The sequence below is a fragment of the Acomys minous genome (assembly GCF_964271855.1).
Source record: "Acomys minous genome assembly, chromosome: 15".
NCBI lineage: Eukaryota > Metazoa > Chordata > Mammalia > Rodentia > Muridae > Acomys > Acomys minous.
The window spans coordinates 58,127,780-58,147,671 of record NC_140497.1 but is presented as its reverse complement, the minus strand read 5'-3'; the positions used below and the strand labels follow the sequence as shown (position 1 = coordinate 58,147,671).

The window sequence follows — 19,892 nt, the reverse complement described above, 5'->3', positions numbered from 1 at the left end:
ACACAGTTGCATCACAGACATCCCTAACCACCCCTGTCTGTGCCCATAAAATTATCACGCACACAGTTGCATCACAGACATCCCTAACCACCCCTGTCTATGCCCATCAAATTATCACGCACACAGTTGCATCACAGACATCCCTAACCACCCCTGTCTGTGCCCATAAAATTATCATGCACACAGTTGCATCACAGACATCCCTAACCACCCCTGTCTGTGCCCATAAAATTATCACGCACACAGTTGCATCACAGACATCCCTAAGCACCCCTGTCTATGCCCATCAAATTATCACGCACACAGTTGCATCACAGACATCCCTAAGCACCCCTGTCTGTGCCCATAAAATTATCACGCACACAGTTGCATCACAGACATCCCTAACCACCCCTGTCTATGCCCATCAAATTATCACGCACACAGTTGCATCACAGACATCCCTAACCACCCCTGTCTGTGCCCATAAAATTATCACGCACACAGTTGCATCACAGACATCCCTAACCACCCCTGTCTGTGCCCATAAAATTATCACGCACACAGTTGCATCACAGACATCCCTAAGCACCCCTGTCTATGCCCATCAAATTATCACGCACACAGTTGCATCACAGACATCCCTAACCACCCCTGTCTGTGCCCATCAAATTATCACGCACACAGTTGCATCACAGACATCCCTAACCACCCCTGTCTATGCCCATCAAATTATCACGCACACAGTTGCATCACAGACATCCCTAACCACCCCTGTCTGTGCCCATCCACATGACCTTCCATCTAGCAGTGGTATTGGGAAGGTTACCACATCATATATTGTTTAGGGATTAGACCAGAGGTTAATGATCACTGTCACTTGTTGGGATGACTGTGCATGAAGAGAGGTGGAGGAGGTGTATTAGTTCTCTCTGATATGAAGAATTACCCTAGTGGCTAGAGAGAGAGATGGCTCAGTAGGCAAGAGGGCCGGCTATCCAAGTGTGAGGACCTGACTTTCCCATCCTAGCCTCCAAGCAGGAAGACAAGTGCGGCAGCTTGTATCTGTAATCCCAGGGCTGGGGGATGAGGAAGGAAGTGGAGTATCATTAGGGTTTACTGCCGGCCAGGCTCTAAGTCCAGTGAGAGACCTTGCTTCAAGGGAGTAAGGCAGCGGGTGATCGACCATGACACCTAATGTCCTCCTCTGGCTTCTGTACGCATGCACAGAAATATGTGTACCTGCACACACATGTGCAAGTATCACACACACACACACACACCACAAACACACAGCGTTATTAGCTTAGAAAGAGCAGCCTTATTTCTTACAGTATATGGCCAGGCTGCTCACCCTCCTGAGGTTCTTGGGTACCCGCTTCCTGGCTTTTGGGGTTTCTGCAGGCTGCCTGTGTTCCTTAGCCTGTGGGTCCTCTGTCTGCAGGGCCTGGCGTGCAGTGGTTTCAGCGTCTGTGAGCTCTGTTTCCACCCTTCACTCACTCTGACCTGTGGCGACACTGGCTGCCCAGCCAAGTGCATCTCCACCTACTGAATACAGAAAAACCCCTGTATCAAGATCATTCAGTGATATGTGCCAAGCCCTCTTTGCTATGCACGGTAGCATGACAGAGCCCAGGCACGGGACGTGCACATCTGGAGAAAGCTGCCATTCTGCCAGCCGCAGTACTGGCCTAACAAAGAGATGCTGCTCTGTGAAGAGTGCCCCCCCCCACCCCAGTTGGCCTTTAAATTAGGCTTGTAAGGTACAAGCAGGGCAAAGTGAGTAAGAAAAAACTTGGGAGACTGGGGACTGGAAGGCAGCTGTTGGTGTAGGCAGGAGGATGAGTGACAGGCGAGGTTAGCGACAACAGTGAAAGCCACCAGAGGGATTTCAAAACGATTTTGTGTTTAAAAAGAACACTTCTCCTGCAGTGGTTGAGGGGTGCCTAAGGAGGATGGCAGAGGCTATGTAGGAGCTGATGGTGATTTGCACGAGATCTTGTAGCCTCGTCTGGGTGTCGCTGAAAAGGAAGTGCAGGGAGGGAAGAGACAGAAGAGTTTGTCGGTGGATCCCAGTGATGGGTGGGGACCGATGCAGCAGGGATGCTGTAGGACCTGGCGGCTCCAGGCTGCTGATGAAGGCAGGACCATTTATGACAACGGAAAACACCACAGGGGCGAGGTGTCCCGTGTGAGTAGATGGATATCGAGGGCTAGTGGATAGGCGCGGGAAAGCCCGTGGGGAGCTGGAAGGGAAGGCCCGGTGATGCTTCTGCTGGGACCCTGGAGAGAGGCGTGGCGAGGCCTCAGGCCACCTCTGAAAAAAGCCAGCTGTTTACAAGTGCCCCTTATGGCGAGCTTCCTGTGTTTGTAGCTTCTTAAGTTGATGCAGGGGGTGGAGGGGGGCTGTGGAGAGATTTTTTTTTCCTTTTGGGTGCGGGGATCGAGTCTAAGGGCCTTGCAAATTCTAGGTGAGATGTGGAGGTGAGGGAGCACAGTCCTTGCAGATGGCAATCACTGAACAGCGTTACTTTCCTAGGCTGCTGTGATTAATTATATTATCTGAGTGGTGCAAAACAAGCCACATTTACAACCTTTTTGAAAACCAAATTTATTTATCATTGATCGATTTATTGTTGTTGTTTGTGTGGAGGGGCACATGTGCCACACTGCCTGGGTGGAAGTCAGGGGCCAGCGTTTCTGAAATTGTTTCTCTACTTGCATCTTTACATGGGTCCTGGAGACCTCACGCGCGTCACCAGCCTTGATGTCTGGCTGGCCCCACGTTGACTCGCTTATAGTTCTGAAATCCAAAGCCGGTGTCACTGGGCCAGAGTGCATTTGGTGGAGGGCCACATTCTTGCTGGCGTTCCAGGCGTTTCCCCGGTGGAGGCTGGAGCCTTGCCTCTGTCTCGTCCTCCATCCGCAAGGCTTCTGACGTTGTCACACGGTCTCGCTTTGCGCTGCCTTGTTTGTGCTCCCCCATTCAAAGGCCAGTCGGGAGCATTCCGAGCCCTCTGGGTAATTTGGAGCAAGCCGAGTTCTATTTGGCCAGCACACGTGTGGACTGACACCTTCTCACTGCCCTTAGCTGTGTGAGGGGATGTCTTTGCCAGCTTGGGGAATTAGAGCAACAGTGTCCATGGTGGACTGTTATTCTACTGATGTGCACAGACATATGCTGCTAAGTAGTGCTTTGGTAAACGGTGGGTCGCATTTACATTCCAAACGATTATGATGGAGCTGAGAGATTCTTACCACTTAGTGTTGTGTGTGAGAGACTTCTCCTGGGAGGCGTAATTCTCCATCCCTCCCTCTCCTCTCCCTCCCCCATCTCTACGTATGTATGTGTGTGTGTGTGTATGTATGTATGTATGTATGTATGTATGTATGTATATTCATATGTATGTATATATGCACATACACAGGTGTGTGTGTGTGTGTGTGTGTGTGTGTGTGTGTGTGTGTGTGTGTGTGTTTCTTCCAAGAAAGGAACCCATGACAGACCAAAATAATGATTGTAAAGAAGACTACCTTGGTGAACCGGTGACGTTTTAGTGGCCTTCTTAACTGGAGCATGGGTGAGGGGTTACTTACAGGAGCAAGTACAACTCAAAAGCAACTGCATCTGGGAAGGGGTGAGGCCTCATGGGAGCTGCAACTGTGGAGCGCTCTACACATGACTGGCCGGCTGTGCAGCTGGTCCCAGAGCCTCCTCTCTGCAGTCATACTGGTCCCAGTCCCCTCCTGCAGCAGGTGTTTTCTGTGTCTGGAGCTCTAGAGCTCATGGGGCCTCATGACCCTTGCAAGGTTCAACTTCCCCGTGGGTGTGACGTTCGTTTACCCCTGAGTCTTGCGCACCTCTCCACGCTCTTCCGGAAAGAACGTTTTAACTTGGAGGGCACTGTTGCAGTCATAACAGGAGAGTGTGGCCCGTTCCTCGCTGTGACACACTCCGCGTCTTTGTAGTGACATGTAGAAACGGACCCATTCCCAGTCGTATGAAAGTACAAACGCTATTATGCAGGGCACAGAGCACTTGGTAATAATGATAATAAACAGCTAAGTCGCTACATTATATATTTATTCCACTGTGCTTGGGGCTATTTCAGAATGCACTCCATTTATAAAACGTTTCCTGTAGTGTGCACTGCAAGACCACCAGCAGCCCCTCACACAGCTCCTGCTTATGTGGCTCCTTAATTTTTTTTTGTTTATTTTTATGTGTATGCGCATGCACTTGACTGTGTTTATGTGCTCCATGTAGATGCGGGAGCCCCGGAGGCCAGAAGAAGGCTTCAGATCGCTGGGACTGGAGTTGTAGATGATTGTGAGCTACTATGTGGGTGTTGGGAACTGAACCTGGGTCCTCTGCGAGAGCAATGGGTGCTCATAACAACTGGGGCATTGTTGCAGCTCTTTTATGTGCCTTCTTTTTTTCTTTTTTAAATTTAATTTATTTATATGAATGTTCTATCTGCGTGTACACCTGCATGCCAGAGGAGGGCATTAGAGTATAGGTGGCTGTGAGCCACCATGTGGTTGCTGGGAATTGAACTCAGGACCTCTGGAATAGCAGACAGTGCTCTTAACCGCTGAGCCATCTCTCCAGCCCCCTTATGTGCCTTCTGATCTCACCATTTTTTCTTACACTTGATTTGATCTTCTGTTTTCTTTGCTGTGCCCCAAGAAACAAGAAGCAATAAGTTGTTACACACACACACACACACACACACACAGACACACACACACAGACACACACACACACACCCAGACACAGACACAGACACACAGACACAGACACACACACACACACACACACACACACACACACAGACACACAGACACACACACAGACACACAGACACACACACAGACACACACACACACACACACACACACACACGTATGCAATGTACCTTTCATATCGCCTAGGTGGGCGGTAAGCTGTACTTTGCAGGCCTCTGTGTATTTCTCTATGATGTCCATTAATGATAAAAATGGCCTAAATAACACAATTCTCAGAACAAGTCCTCACCTCATGGTTAAGAGAAGCATGACAGACTGTAGGTGTAACAGTGTGAGCAGGCTGGGCGGTGGTGGCGCACGCCTTTAATCCCAGCGCTTGGGAGGCAGAGGCAGGCGGATCGCTGTGAGTTCGAGGCCAACCTGGTCTACAAAGTGAGTCCAGGACAGCCAAGGCTACACAGAGAGACCCTGTCTCGAAAAACAACAACAAAAACAACAACAACAAAACAAAAAAGAAAAAAAAAAAAGAAAGAACCACTGTGATGTGAGGAACAATTGTACTCTACGATGTTGGAATGCAGTAACTTTCTTTCCTCTTTCTTTCTCTCTCTCTCTCTCTCTCTCTCTCTCTCTCTCTCTCTCTCTCTCTGTTTCCTTCTGGTACCTGAGAACAATTGAAAGGAAGGAGTTGCTAGTTTTGGATCATAGCTTCAGCGGTGCTAGACCGTGGTGTGGCTGCGCAGAGCAGTTCACACTGTGGCTGCCAGAAAATGGAGAACAGGGAAGGCAGGAAATGGCCAGGACAAAATGCTGCCCTCAAGGACATGCTCAGTGACCGCCACCGCCTAAAGTTCCAGAACTAAATCGTGATCCAGCCTCCATGGTGCCACCACCTGGGCACCAAGACTGCACCGCATTGGCTTGTGGGCGACTCCTTATATCTAAACCAGCATGGCTATAGCACACTGTAGGTACCACCACTTCAGGAAGTGACGGACAGAGCTGTGCTTGGGTGGAGAGCAGGTGGTTGAAGAAAAACGGAGCGGAGTAAAAGATAGTTAAAAAATGGGATGTGAAGTTGCTGGAGAGCGACTCTGTCACGTGACTCACCCACATGGATGCTGAAGCCTCCAGGATAATGGCAAATGCGGATGAGTCCTCTGTGATTGGGAGCCATTGAGGAGAGAAGAAAAGGGCTTTGGCCATGGACTTCAGGAGGAGGAAGTTGACAAGGGAGTGGTGTTGTGTGGCCCAGCCAGCTTCTCCTCCTGGCTCTTTCACAGTCTTATGTGTAGGGCCAAAGAATAAGCGAGTTTGAACGGAGGGGGCAGCGGGCAGGTGTTGACGTCAGAGGAGAGTCAGGCCTCACTGTAGACACCAGCTATGGAATTTTCTCCTGCACTATGTGGGGGAGGGTCCTCCCATCTGTGTGGGCGGGCACTGCATGACCTCAGGGTCTCTCTGTGCTCAGTACAAATCATCATCCTCATTCTCAGGCTCCCTTTCCACAAATAGTAAAATTAGTGCTAAGATAGGCAGGACCATGCGCGATCCAAGAATTTACTAGCAAAAATCATGTGTTAATTTCTCTATATTGGGGGCTGGAGAGATGGCTCAGCGCTTAAGAGCACTGACTGCTTTTCCAGAGGTCCTGAGTTTAATTCCCAGCAACCACATGGTGGTTCACAACCATCTATAATGTGCTGTAATGTGCACTATATACATAATAAATAAATCTTTGGGCCAGGTGTGAAGGCACGCACCTTTAATTCCAGCACTTGGGAGGCAGAGGCAGGTGGATCGCTGTGAGTTTGAGCCCTACAAAGGACAGCCAAGGCTACACAGAGAAACCCTGTTTCAAAAAGCCAAAATAAATAAATTTCTCTATATTGCCTTTTTTCATAAATGAGGATTTAATGATATCTAGTTTCAACCTCTGTATTTCGTATCTTACATTTGTCCTGATCTCTCTGCCATATGTTCTAATTTTGCTTGAAAAAAAAATGGATGTAGGTGTATTTAACACCCATTATTTCCATTAATTTATGGTTTAGAAATATGGTGTTTTAGCTGGGTGGTGGTGCACGCCTTTAATCCCAGCACTTAGGAGGCAGAGGCAGGCGGATCACTGTGAGTTCGAGGCCAGCCTGGTCTACAAAGCGAGTCCAGGACAGCCAGGGCTACACAGAGAAACCCTGTCTCGAAACAAAACAAAATAAAACAAAACCAAAAATGAAAATGTTGGTATTTTTGTCTGTATCATGAACTCCTGCTGTAATTTGGTCCGTTATTTCAAAAGTTCAGCTGTATAGTTAGCTATGCTATTGTGGAGACAGCGGCTCCCTCACCACACTGAAGAAAAGGCACTAGAGCCGGCTCGTGCTTGAGCACTGAGTCCTAGGATGACGGCGTAGCACAAAGAGAGTTGGACACCACATGGACACAGAAGAGTGGGGAGGAAGCGCCTGGCATGCTGCCATTCTTCTTCTTCTTCTTTTTTTTTTGCAATTTTTTATTAAATATTTTTTACATATACAGTTATATTACTACCCATATATACAATAAACTACTTTCAACAAGAAGAACCACAACCAGGAATTATATATATGTTACATTCTTAGTGTTTTGGCTATTTGTGTTTGGCAAACATCTTTTCTATCTTGGTGAGTCTAAAATTCTGAATGTAAATCAGCATCTATCATATCTCATCATTATCAACTTAAAACGTCTATCTAGGCCTAAAAACATCTTAACCCCTAAACAACTAAGCTTAATTGTAAAACTGAACTATCTGGTCTTCAACCCCATCAGAAACTAGAGAAGGAATAAAATTAATTACCTGAGTATACAGGGAGTGCAGGTTAGCAGCTTCCCAAATGAGAAGATGGCAGAGACAGTTTGCTGCCTGAACAGTCACCCCAAATTCTCTATAACGTTGGAGCATCATCTTCAGCCTTCTGGCCCAATGTATCTGACAGACACTTTGTGAGGCAGGAGCTATTGAGGACTTGCTGCCGTTCTATTTGCTTGGGCTCCAGTTATTTCCTACCCAGTGTGTGCTTTGGGACAAGTGACCATTTTGAATGGTTCCCAGTCTACTTCTTGGCCATGTATGTCTTTCTTGAGGAGGAGGTGATAATCCTATGAGTTAAGATTCTACAGCATTGGCGGCTAAGGAGATAGCTTAATGGTTAAGGGCACTTGTTGTAGAGGACCTGGCTTTGGCCCAGCACCAACTTCGTGGCTCATTAACAACTCCCTCCCCTCCCTCCCTCCCTCCCTCCCTCACTCCCTCCTTTCCTCTCTCCCTCCCTCCCATTCTCCCTCCCTCCTTTCCTTTCTTTTTTAAGATGTAAGATTTATTTATGATGGATATAGTGTTTGCCTGCATGTACATCTGCGTGCCAGAAGAGGGCACCAGATCTCATTTTAAATGTTTGTGAGCCGCCATGTGGTTGCTGGGAATTGAACCGAAGACCTTTGGAAGAACAGCCCGTGCTCTTAACCTCTGAGCCATCTCTCCAGCCCCTCATAACTATTTTTTTTAAACTTCATTTCTAGCGTATCGGACATCTTCTTCTGATACCAGTCATGCACAAAGTACACTTAGTCACAAGCAGGCAAAACATTCATATGCATAAAAATAAATAAATGAACATATAGCATCAGAAACCTTGTAAAGATTTATTCTGTACGTGTGTGTGTGTGCATGCGCGCGTGTGCACGCATGCACACATGCAGATATTTATGTAATCAAGAAGAGGGCACCAGGGATCCCCTGGAGCTTGGGTTACAGGTGGTTGTGAGCCATCTGACTTGGGGTGCGGCCCAAACTCAGGCCCTCTTCAAGGTCGGTGCACACTCTTAATCACTGCGTCACACTCCCCCAGGCCCCGGAGCATTACGTCCCCGCCCTTTACATAACTGTAAAAGGTAATGCCACTGGGCCTGAGATGAACTTCTGGTGCCCCATATTTGACCACCTCCCCTTGGTGGGGAGGCCTGATGGCACTCAAAGAAAGAATAAGCCGGCTACGAAGATGAGACTTGATAACCTATGACCATATAATGGGGGAGGAGGTCTTAGACCTAGGGGAGGGGAATAAGGTGAAAGCGGGAGGGAGGGAGGAACCGGAGGATACAAGTGATGGGATAACAATTGAGTTGTAATCTGAATAAATTAATTAAATAATAATAAAAAAGAGAAAAGAATGAAAAAAAAACAATAACAACAAAACCACGTAACTTTCTCTTCTCTGTCTCTTGAATCCTTGCGTCCCTGTGCGCTATGAGTCTTCCTTAATAGCCTGGGCAGTAGAAGGCTGCAGATGGTGGGGGAACAGCATCAGCAAGGGGCTCAGATCCTCCCCACTGCTCCTCCCCACGCGTGGGCTCTGTACTCACAGGCCAGTCACGTGCAGGTCGGAAACGCTTTCAACATCTCATGTGTACTGAGCACTCAGACTTTGTAACCATTTCCATAGCATTTGTATTATACCAGGCATTTTATAAGTAATATAGGAAAGACCTAAAAGACACAAGAGGATGTGTATATGTAGGTTATAAGCAACTATGTAAAGGAGCTGAGTGTCTCTGCAGGGACCTGGAACCTGCTCCTCATGGTCAGTGATGACTATCCCTGATGGGAGTGAGGTTTGCTTGTTTTAGCTTATCAGCCAGCTCATCCAGATCTTAGGGAGAAGTGAGCATCTCTCACCTGTGGCTGGCCCCAGCTAGGGAGTCATCACTTTTTTTTTTTTGATGGAGAGGCTCTGTGCAACATTTGGATGAGATTGAGCCTGATTGCTCAGTTCAGCCTTTGGGAGTTTGTTAAAAGGCCGTGGTCCAGCTGGTTCAGCAACAGCTGTCCATCAACTGAAGGCCCAAGAAGCTCGTAATGGTTGAGTCTACAAGGCCGGTTATCCCAGCTGGTCCTCAGTATATGCCAGAATCCTGAAGAAGTAGGCTGTAATGCCAGTGAAGGAATAGACTTGCCAGCGAAAGCGAGAGCAAGCAGGTGTAGACAGCAAGCTCCCTTCTTCCATGCCCTTTACATAGGCTGCCAGCAGAAGGCGTGGCCTGGATTTTAAAAGATGAGTCTTCCCACCATAAAAAGATGTGGATTGAGGGTGGATCTTCCCACCTCGAAAGATCTAGATTCAAAGTGGGTTTTCCCCACTGCTAATGACTTAATTAAGAAGAAAAAAAAAAGCTTTCATAGGTTACCCAGCCTCTTGGGTTTTAAGTTAATTACAGATGTAGATTACTGTGAATAGTTACAACTACTGTTCTTAGTCTCTATGAGCAACATGAGGATAAACTGTACGGTCCCTGGCACATAGACGGCAAAGGACCTGTTCCTTGCTGCAGTGTCACTAGGCTTAGCAATTTGATGCATCTGACAGCTGTCAGGTACCACACTGGGTCTGTTTGTTGTGTGTAATATTCTCTGGACATAGAGACCTTCTCAGTGAGACCGTCCCCGAGTGCTCTACTTAAAGGTACAGTTCCCCAGCCTTTACAGCTAGCGGGCTCTCAAATAACCTTTCCAAATGAGGGGTGAGTGAAACCACACAGTGCAGGGCTTGGGCAACATATCGCTAGCGAGTGTGCAGGTATGCTTTCTGCGTTACACATGTTGCATGTGCTATTGACAAGGAATGGCCAAGCTCACATCACCTCACTTCTGCACCTGTTTTTATGCCACAGAACTTCTGTTATGTTTTCTTGTAGGGCACCAATGCCTCTGCTCTGGAAAAAGACATTGGTCCAGAGCAGTTTCCGATCAATGAGCACTACTTCGGATTGGTCAATGTAAGTATTTGTTGTTTCCAATACTTTAGGGTGTTTGACGCAACTCTGCTGATGCTGTTGTGTTTGCTTTGGGAGACAAGATCGAGCTATGCAGACCCGGCTGGCCTTGAACTTGCAGTGATCCTTCTGCCTCTGCCTAAGCACTGTGATTATAGGTGAGTGTACCATGCCCAGCTCTCCGTGGCCATTAGCACCACTACTCATTTTTAAATAACTGTCCGTGTGCTTTAGTTAGTAGCAGAGGCAAATGCTGCAGAAGGACATTTTAATCTACTTTGTAAACTGTACTAATAGTTGTCCCCAGCCAAGGACTTAATTACTACATTATTGATTGAATTCACATCCCCTCTCCTGCATGCCTTGAGGGATTCCCTTTATATATGTCACTTTCTTTTCTTTTTCTTTTTCTTTTCTTTTCTTTTCTTTTTTTTTTTTTTTTTTGGTTTTTCGACACAGGGATTCTCTGTGTTAGCCTTGGCTGTCCTGGACTCACTTTGTAGACCAGGCTGGCCTTGAACTTACAGCGATCCACCTGCCTCTGCCTCCCGAGTGCTGGGATTAAAGGCATGTGCCACTATGCCCAGCTGTATGTCACTTTCGTAGTGATTGCATTAGCTATCATGGCCAAACCTGCTTTGATTTGTCCTCTTTCTCACAGCTGAGCTTTTCAGTCTTAGTTCTGGTATGCGCCAACACAACTTGAGTTTTAGGAGTTACTAGCTGGTTATCTGTCCATGGCTAATAGTGTAGCTTATATTGGAGGTCTATAATAATGTAAGTAGACTCTCCACTTGAGGTAGGGGTAGGCTGTCAATCAAGAACCAAGAGTCATTTATCCCAGAATCACTTGGCCCCATTGTTGTGTGGCAGAACTTTTCCTAGGGAGATGTAACACACACACACACACACACACACACACACACACACACACACACACACCTACTCACCCCAGGTAGGGAGCCCCCCACAGACCAAATTACAGATACCAGCAAAGTCCACTTTGGTGAACCAATGAGTTTAACTAGGGATACTTAAAGGAGTATGGGTGAGGGATTACTTACAGGAGCAGAAATAACTCCAAGACAGCTGCATCACCAACGTCTGCCCCAGCATGGGTGACAGGTCACAAAAGCTGAGGAAAGTGGGGCGCACTGCGCAGCCTGCCGGCAGCTCCGCAGGTTGGAGAGCATTCTTTTCAAGTGACTCTGGTCTGAACCTCCTCCAAGCAGCTCGACTGCTTTCTGCACCTTCCAGGCAGCTGATCGAGTTTCAGTCTTCTTAGCAGCTTTTGTCCTTCTTTGTGGTTTAGCTCTGCTGACTCCGGTAGGGAGGGGCATAGTGAATCTGCTCAGTTTCAGGGACTTCCTGAAGCTATTTTGAGTTAACTTCTCTGCAGTACGGAGGAGTCTGTTTTACAACATTGATTTTCTTTGTGCTAGGCAGGAGCCCCTTAGTCTCTGGCTTTATTTAATGCTCTGCTGCCTTCGTAAGGTGGTGACAGCCACGTGGTGAGTTGGTATTGTTTATCACCCCTGTGGGCTTTCTACGTCACTGTATCCTCCTTATAGAGCAGATGTCTAAAGTGATGAGGGTGTTAACTCAGACACACAGATTTCTGGAGCAGCTGCTCTGCCGCTCTGCTGGTGTCCTTTTGTGAAATGTTCTTGGAGAAGTCAGACATATTCTTTGCAAGTAAATGCTACATTGGATATAAAGGAAAGAGCTACCTTTGGCCTTCCCTGCACTGTTAACTGGTGGCGTGGTCTGTGGCGAGGAGCTTGGCTTTTCTGGTCTCCTGTTTCCACACGGACTGATAGCGGTCACCATGGTTTCTCCATCTTGAGTCACAGTGAAAGATGAATGCGAGCCCCTATGTGAGGCTCTGATGGGAGGCTGGGGATGTTGTCTACACTTGGAAGCTACACCTGTTATTTCCCCAGAGTTGATTACTAGATAAAGACAGCTGTGACTGGAGGATATCTGGGTAAAAGATACTGAGAAGCAGAGAGAAGGTGGGGCAGAGGAATGCTATGCAAGGCCCTGAGAATACAGGGTATCTATTTCATTGGCAAATCCCAGTCTTCGAATTTTAATTCAGTTTATTTTCGCCACTGTGCATGGGGCTCCACTTAACTCTCTGAAGAGTTATTCAGTTCATGGGAATTCTTCCCTAAGGAAAATACAAAGGCAGGTTATGGAGAGGTAAAACTGTGCCTACCTAGTAGACGATTTATGAAAGCTGTGTTTATTAATTGCTTCATTTATGGTTCCTTGCCAGGGCTTGTCACCTGTTACATGACAGTGTCAAGGGACGTTAGAATACATAGGAACCGAGGATGTCCGAGCCGTGGGGCCATTCAGAGATGACGCCCGTGCTCCCCTTGACCTTTTACAGCCCTTTTGTAGTCTGGGCTATGAATCCTGTTATTTCTTTGGAATTTCTTCCCATTCATTTACTGAGTGGGAATGGCCTTGCAGTACAGGTCGACGCTGGGTCCACTACAGAGTCAGGTTTTCAGTCAGAACCCAGTGAGATGATGACTCTTCCTCCGCAGTCAAAAATCTCAGCGTCTATGACCTGGAGAGGCGATAGAGTGTTGCTGTGCGGGCCCTAATCTGATTGTAGGGGGACTGGGGGACTTGTGTGATACCATGTTGGGACAATTGCCACCTTGGAAATTACACGACGCAGTGTAATTTAGAGGTGAGGGGTGGGTAGAATGGAGGTGGCCTACAGAGACACTTCTCTCTCTGTTGCATTGGAGTGAGACTTTGCACAGTGGGGCAGTGGACCCTGCAGTCGTGATGGAGGGAAACAAGCTCTGTTCCCTAAAGGCTTTGCTTGAGCAAGCAGTTCTTAACTCCTTAAATAATAACACACACACACACACACACACACACACACCCACACACACACACCCGCGCGCGCGCATACACACACACACACACACACACGCACACACACATACATGTGCACACACAGCGCACACACGTGCACACACATGCACACACGCATGCACACACACGCACACACGCTTGCACACACACGTACATGCACGCACACACATGCACATACACGCACACATGCATGCACGTGCGCGCGCGCGCGCGCACACACACACACACACACGCACACATACATTGCCTTGAGCTACATTTCCAGCCCCATCAGTTTCTTTTTGATGAGGATTTTTATTTTCAGTCCTAGAGGTTTTTATGAGACAGGCTCTCCCTCGGTAGCTCAAGCTATCGACTCATTGTGTGGCACAGACTGGGTTCCAACTTGCCGTGGTCTTCTTGCCTCAGCCTCCTAAGAGCTGGGAGCACAAACATGCGTCACCACGCCCACGGCCATGGGGACTTCTTAAATATTGCATTGTGCATTTTCTTTAGCCAGCTGCTTTTCTGAGTCCCTGTGTCTCTTTTTCTAAGCACCAGGTCTCACTGCCTTCCTAGTCAGAGTGCTTATTATAATTTTACAGTCTTCGATGGATCAGGAAAACACTTAGAATTAGTAGTCTTCTCTTATTGGGAGTGGGGAATGCATTCCGGGACCCCCAATGGATGCCTAAAACTGGATAAGTACCAAACTTTATATAGACTACATTTTTTCTATATGTATACACTGGTGATAAAGTTTACTTTATATATTAGGCACAAGATATTGAATAATGTTCTAATAAAGAAGAACAATTACAGTAAAGTATCAGAATTAGTTTGCTTCTTAATAGTAGGTTGGGGCTATTTTTATGTAACATAAAGGTTACTTGTGATACCCAAAATGCAAGTAGCACAAGTCTCTAGTGGCTACACCAGGCTACGGGATGATTCACATCCCGGGCAGGGTGGTGTAGGATGGTGGGAGACTCATCACATCACTCAGGATGGCACCCAACAGAAAATCACAGATAATTTATTTCTGTACTTTTCCACTCAATGTTCACAGACTGTGGTTGATTCCTAAGAACTGAAAGTGTGGCAAGCAAAACTGTGCCTAAGGAGGTGACTTGTACTGTAGTGGTTCTCAGCCTTGTGGGCTGTGACCCCTGGGGGGGGTGTCAAACTCCTCTTTCACAGGGGTTGCCTGAGCCCGTCAGAAAACACAAATATTCACATTATGATTCATAATGGCAGCAAAATGACAGTTATGAAGTAAGCAATGAAAATGATTTTTATGGTCAGGGGTCACCACAACATGCGGAACTGCATTAAAGGGTTGCAGCGTGAGGAAGGTTGAGAACCACTGCTGTCCTTGTTCACCTGGTCTCCTGTTGCCTGCTTTGGCACGTTGGGCTCTGGTCTGGGAACACAGGGATTGGCAGGTGCCTGGGTCCTGGCTCTCCCTCTCCTCCCCTGCTCCGAGGTGGCTTGTGTCTGACAATGATCCCAGCCACCCCTCTTGTGCTTTGGCAGTTTGGAAACACGTGCTACTGTAACTCCGTGCTTCAGGCACTGTACTTCTGCCGGCCGTTCCGGGAGAATGTGCTGGCATACAAGGCCCAGCAGAAGAAGAAGGAAAACCTGCTGACATGCCTGGCGGACCTTTTCCACAGCATCGCCACGCAGAAGAAGAAGGTTGGCGTCATCCCACCAAAGAAGTTCATCTCAAGGCTGAGGAAAGAGAATGGTGAGTGATGCGGCCATGCTGGGTTTGAGGCTCAGACATGAGGGAAAGTAGTGGTTCTGTGTAGCCTTAAAGTGAAAAGGTCACTTAACTCTTAAAAAAAAAAAAGGGAGCTGGGCGTGGTGACGCAGGCTTTTAATCCCAGCACTCGGGAGGCAGAGGCAGGCAGACCACTGTGAGTTTGCGGCCAGCCTGGTCTACAAAGTGAGTCCAGGACAGCCAAGGCTACACATAGAAACTCTGTCTTGAAAAACCAAAAATACAAAACAAAACAAACAAACAAACAAAAGGGGAAAGTAAGTATGGTTAACTACAGTGGTACTTAAGAAAAGATGTTCAGACACTATAGACATGGCTCACTGGTTAAGACTGGGCACTTTGAAAGTGCACTCTCCCCTTTAAGAAACTTGAGTTCAGTTCCCATGTTGGTGGCTCACAGACATCTCTACCTCCAGTTCCAGAGGATCTGTTACTGTACACATTACATACACTTACATAGACACTCCCGACATGAATAACAGTGAAAAAGAAATATTAGACACAGAAAACACACACACACACACACACACACACACACATACACAGAGGGGGGGTAGTGTGTAACTTAATTCTAACACTCAGGAGACAGAGACAGGTAAGATTACTGTGAGTTCTGGAACTCTCTATCTGTAGACCAGGCTGGCCTCAAACTCACAGAAGTCAACCTGCCTCTGCCTTTTAGTGCTGGGACTAAAGGAATGCACTACCACTGCCCAGCAGAAGACATTTCTTCTTTTCCCATTATTCATGAAACAAAAAACAATATAAATTTAAAATTTGATATTTGAGATGCATTTTCTCCTCCTCCTCCTTCTTCTCCTTTTCCCTCTCCTCCTCATTGCATTTTGAAAAGGATCATTGTAAGAAAAAAAAATGTCCAAGGCAGACTTTTGAGTGCTGTACTCCTGGGGTTAAACATGTTGATGCAGTCACTGAGTGGACAGTACTACCTTATGAACGGCAAAGGGAGCAAGCCTACACTACCTAACCAGAGGCTCTGCTGTATTAAAATAACATGGGTGCTATAGTTTGGATGTGACATGTCCCCTGTAGGACATGTGAGCTCAGTCTGTGGTTGTTCATTCTTAGCTGGTGGTGTTTGGGGAGGTCATGGAAACCTCAGGAGCTGGGATTTAGCTATAAAGTAGGTCACAGGCTTGGGCCTTTGAAGACGACACCTGGTTCCTAGTCCCTCTCACATCCTGTGTCTCCTGTACACCAAGAGATGGCTGGCTTCTGTCATACTCCATTGCTGGGGTGATGCTCTGCTGAACAACCAAGGGCTGAACCTTCTGGAACTGTGAGCTCAAATAAATGCTTCCTCCTCTGAGTTTATTTGTTCCGATGTTTTGTCACACTTGTGACAAGATTTCCAACTGGTATCTCCTGGCTTTTGTGGTAAAAATGGTGATAGAAATATCATGTGTATTCCAGAAGTATTACATTGTTATTTTTTCTGCTTACAGGAATATTTAATGCGGCAACTTGTATCTGCCCTAGTTGTCACCTTACTCCAATGAACTTAGACGGTTGACCTGGTGTTTATTTTACAAAGTCTTGTTTAATTGGATAGCTATCTTTAGAAGTTGTGATATGCTAGAAAAATATTCTAGAATAATATGCTAGAATAAATGTGTGACATGAATAGAGAAGGAAGCCAAGCATCTCCGTGCAGTTGTGAGCAGTTGTGAGCAGCACGATCAGTAGGGAGCGGCTTCCAGCTGTGAGCCTGTCCCAACAGCAGGGGCAGCGGTTAGGCTTGGGGCATTTGAGTCTGTCTTAGGAGCACTATGAGAACGAGATCTCTTCACATATGCCCCATGTTTCTCTTTTGTCCTTCATATAAGATTCTCCTAGGCTGGTCTCAGAATTAATATGACTGTCAGGAAGAAAATTGAGTTGCCATGGCAAAATGACTCAATCACTCATTGCCCGCTGGCGGTCACATCATATTAAGAATTGATATTTAGGGGTTCAGTAGGTAAAGTACTTGACAAGCAAGTAAGAGGATCAGAGTTCAGGCCTCCAACTCACATAAAAAGCTGGGCCAGCATGGTAGCCTGCCTATAACCCCAGTATGTAGGAGGTGGAGATAGGGGGTGGGTAGGAGAAGCTGGCTAGCTAGACCAGCCAAATAAGTGATAGCCAGAGTTAGCAAAAGACCCTTTCTTTTTTTTTAAAAAAAATTTTATTTAAGTAATTTATTCATGTAATTTATTACATCTCAATTGTTATCCCCTCACTTGTATCTTCTCGTTCTTCCTCCCTCCCTCTTTCATCCTGTTCCCCTACCCTAGATCTGTGACAGAAGGGGACCTTATCCCCCACTATAAGATCACAGCCTATCAGGTCTCTTCCTGGTAGCCTGCTAAGACCTTTTAAAAAAAATTTTATTCTTAATAAATCTTTTTTTGTGTTATAATTTTTTTATTAATTAATTCATATTACATCTCAATTGTTATCCCATCCTGTGTATCCTCCCATTCCTCCCTCCCTCCTGCTTTCACCCTATTCCCCTCCCCTATGCCTGTGACTGAGGGGACCTCCTCTCCCTGTATATGCTCATAGGGTATCAAGTCTCTTCTTGGTAGCCTGCTATCCTTCCTCTGAGTGCCACCAGGCCTCCCCATCCAGGGGACGTGGGCAAATACGGCCACCAGAGTTCATGTGAAAGTCAGTCCCCACTCTCCACTCAAGTGTGGAGAATGTCCTGTCCATTGGCTATAGATCTGGGTAGGGGCTTGATGCTCACTGCACGCATTGTCTTTGGTTGGTGCCATAGTTTGAGCAGAACCCCTGGGCCCAGATCCGCCTGGCCAAGACCCTTTCTTAATAGACCACGTGGACAGTGGCTGAGGAAGGTGCCGGCATCAGCCTCGGCCATCTTCATGCTCCTGCACACACAAATGTGCCCCTTCTCAGATGCATGTCCCTCTCCCCCGCCATGCACACTGTGTGCATACACGCAAAGACAACAGATATTTAATCAAGGTTCTTGTCTGGTAATTTTGGTTCTTTTCTGGAATGAAGCAAACTCTGATTCATTATTACACGTGACTGTAGGGAGATAGGAAATACTCAATTTTGGTGGGTGGTAGGGAATGGAAAGGAACGATTCTTTGGAAAGTTGCGCATTGTAATTGTGTAGTGGAGATGAAGTGTATTTACGTGCCATTCCTGTCCACCCTTTGGATATAGCCATGGCATGGAAAGCTAAACATGACTGCTCACTTTTCAGGATGCAGAGTGTGAATGACGGCCTTTCTCCTTTCCAGATCTTTTTGATAACTACATGCAGCAGGATGCTCACGAGTTTTTAAATTATTTGCTAAACACTATCGCGGACATCCTGCAGGAAGAGAAGAAACAGGAAAAACAAAACGGGAAATTAAAAAACGGCAACATGAATGAGCCGGCAGAGAGCAATAAGGCAGAACTCACCTGGGTCCACGAGATTTTTCAGGGAACACTCACCAACGAAACCCGATGCTTGAACTGTGAAACTGTGAGTACCGGGCGATGCGCATCTTCCTTGTGTGTGTGTGTGTGTGCTGAGATATCACACGCTTCCTGTTGCCTTGGCCACACGTGGACCGTCTGGTTTGTTATGCCTCTGAAACTCAGGGGCAAACGCTTGGAAGTGTGGGTTCATCGTGACGCCTCGGCTGAAAACAAAAAAAGATGTCAGCTGGCAGGAGCAGAGTGTTGAAGATGAGTGAAGTGTTGGGTTATTTCGCTCCGTGGATGGATCTTAGGGCTAAGCATTGAAGTGTTGGGGTAGACCTTGACCCATTTAATAAGATTCCCACCATGAAGAGGTCAGCTGTGATGTAGGGACCACTGCCGGGACTCCTGCGAGTCTGCCCACTGTGGTGTATCCTATTTAGACGTAAAGGAAGATGGGCCCTCCTTGTACCCAGTCAGCTGGGTAGGCAAGAGGCCCATGGCCGCTGCAGTAGTTGGGTGATCCTGCGTGATTGGTTCCATCTGGCCCACGGAAGGCTCTTGAAGTTAACTGGAGTCAAGGCTATCCTCTCTAGGGAGTGACATACTTGGTTGTTTTATTTAACTTAATCTTTGAAAATGGCTTCACATTTCACTAGGTAAGAGCCTAGATCCCCGAGTTTCCACACTGGCCCTGACTCTCTAAGACTTTTCCAACCTTGCCATGAGACTGTTATTTTCTTCTCTGTCTTCCTTGTCCTCAGGAGGAAAACAGGGATGATGTGCACATTATCTGGGGAAGAGTCTGGGGTGTCTGGGAAAGAGTCGATTTGCTGCTGTCTGTTAACTGCAGCGTTGTATTCGACACACACAGTGAAGTCTGTAATGAATGTCACCTGTCATTTATTCTGCTAAACCCACAGAAAGTCTGCGGGTCTTTGGATCTCTCAGTCTTTTTATTCAGGCAGATCTGTCTAAATATACATCTTTCTGGGGAGAAGAGATAAGTAGCTTTTAACAGAATGTGCTAAGAGCCCCTCGTCATGGTCTGCCCTGCTGCTGTTAATAGCTCCATCCATCATAGGTGATTTAAACCAGGGCTTCTTAACTTTTTTTCTACTTGTGACCTCTTTTTAGCCTAAAAAAATTTTATAAGACTGGTTTATAAAGTAGGCCTAGATATCAAACATTTATAATAATCATGAATTTATTTTGCAACAGTTCTTTGGGGGTCCATAGAACG

The 19,892-nt window shown here is 46.8% G+C and overlaps 1 protein-coding gene across 3 annotated transcripts in view; it reads left to right on the top strand.

Moving 5' to 3' along the window:
* USP46 (ubiquitin specific peptidase 46) overlaps positions 1–19,892 on the top strand; it is a 71,629-nt gene that overhangs the window by 18,184 nt on the left and 33,553 nt on the right. For 2 of the 3 annotated variants that reach the window (XM_084759726.1, XM_084759727.1), the window contains exons 2-4: positions 10,462–10,542; positions 14,956–15,169; positions 18,481–18,710. In XM_084759726.1, coding sequence (XP_084615852.1) covers positions 10,462–10,542; positions 14,956–15,169; positions 18,481–18,710 — 525 coding nt within the window. Of the gene's footprint in view, positions 1–10,461; positions 10,543–10,571; positions 10,698–14,955; positions 15,170–18,480; positions 18,711–19,892 lie in introns of all 3 variants that reach the window. The other variant, XM_084759728.1, reaches the window with a different exon arrangement.